The sequence below is a fragment of the Eimeria acervulina genome, genomic scaffold, assembly GCF_000499425.1.
Source record: "Eimeria acervulina Houghton genomic scaffold, Eah_scaff1199, whole genome shotgun sequence".
NCBI classification, from domain to species: domain Eukaryota; phylum Apicomplexa; class Conoidasida; order Eucoccidiorida; family Eimeriidae; genus Eimeria; species Eimeria acervulina.
In genome coordinates, this window is record NW_013550338.1 from 1 (window position 1) to 856 (window position 856).

Sequence of the window (856 nt, forward strand, 5' to 3'; positions counted from 1 at the left end):
GCAGCAGCAGCAGCAGCAGCAGCATTAACACCAGCTGCAGCAGAAGGACCCGCAGCAGCAGCTTCCTTGCCGCTCTTGCGGCCGCTGCTGCTGCTGCTGCTGCTGCTGCTGCTGCTGCTGCTAGAGGAGGCCTCTACCCAACCGTACCGCTCGCACTCCAAGACAAATTGGTTCTGCAGTGTAGCAGCAACCCGACTGTCGCGCGTAGGCAGACATCGGCGCACCACTGGGATAACTCTAGAGCCTCTCCTCCGCCGCTTCTGCTGAGGCTCTAATGCTGAACTTGCTGCTGCTGCTGCTGGCGTTGCTGCTGCTGCTGCTGGCGTTGCTGCTGCTGCTGCTGGTGTTGCTGCTGCTGCTGCTGGTACCCTTGCTTCTGCTGCGTTTGCTGCTGCTGCGTGCTGGACCGGTTTCGTCCCAGCTGCGGCTTTTGCTGTCTTTGTTTCTTCTCCTGCTTTGGGGGGTGCGTCGGATGCTGCTTTGGATCGCTCCTCTGCTGCTGCTGCTGCTGCAGCTGGTGTTGCTGTTCCTGCTGTGTTTGCTCCTTTTGTTGCTTCTGCTGCTACGTCTGCCGCTGATGTCTTTGCTTCGCCGAAGGCTCCTGCAACTTTTGAAGAAGCCTCTACCGCAGCATTTCGCCCGGTAGAATCTGCTGCTGCTGCAGCAGCTGGTGCTGCAGAGGAAGGTACTGCAGCGGCTCGTGGTGTAGCAGCGGGTTGTGCTGCAGCGGCTCGTGGCGCAGCAACTGGTGTTGCAGCAGCTGGTGGTGAGGCAGATTGTGTTGCTGCAGCTGGCGCTGCAGCAGCTTGTGTTGCTGCAGCTGGTGCTGCAGCAGCTTGTGTTGCTGCAGCTTGTG

General features: G+C 60.0%; 1 protein-coding gene across 1 annotated transcript in view; it reads right to left on the reverse strand.

The window, feature by feature from the left end:
* Nucleotide 1: 1 nt before the first annotated feature.
* EAH_00056950 (hypothetical protein, conserved) overlaps nt 2–856 on the reverse strand; it is a gene marked incomplete at both ends in the record, with an annotated part of 1,589 nt that continues 734 nt past the window's right edge. Inside the window, one exon of the mRNA XM_013397496.1 lies at nt 2–673. Coding sequence (XP_013252950.1) covers nt 2–673 — 672 coding nt within the window. The remainder of the gene's footprint in view (nt 674–856) is intronic.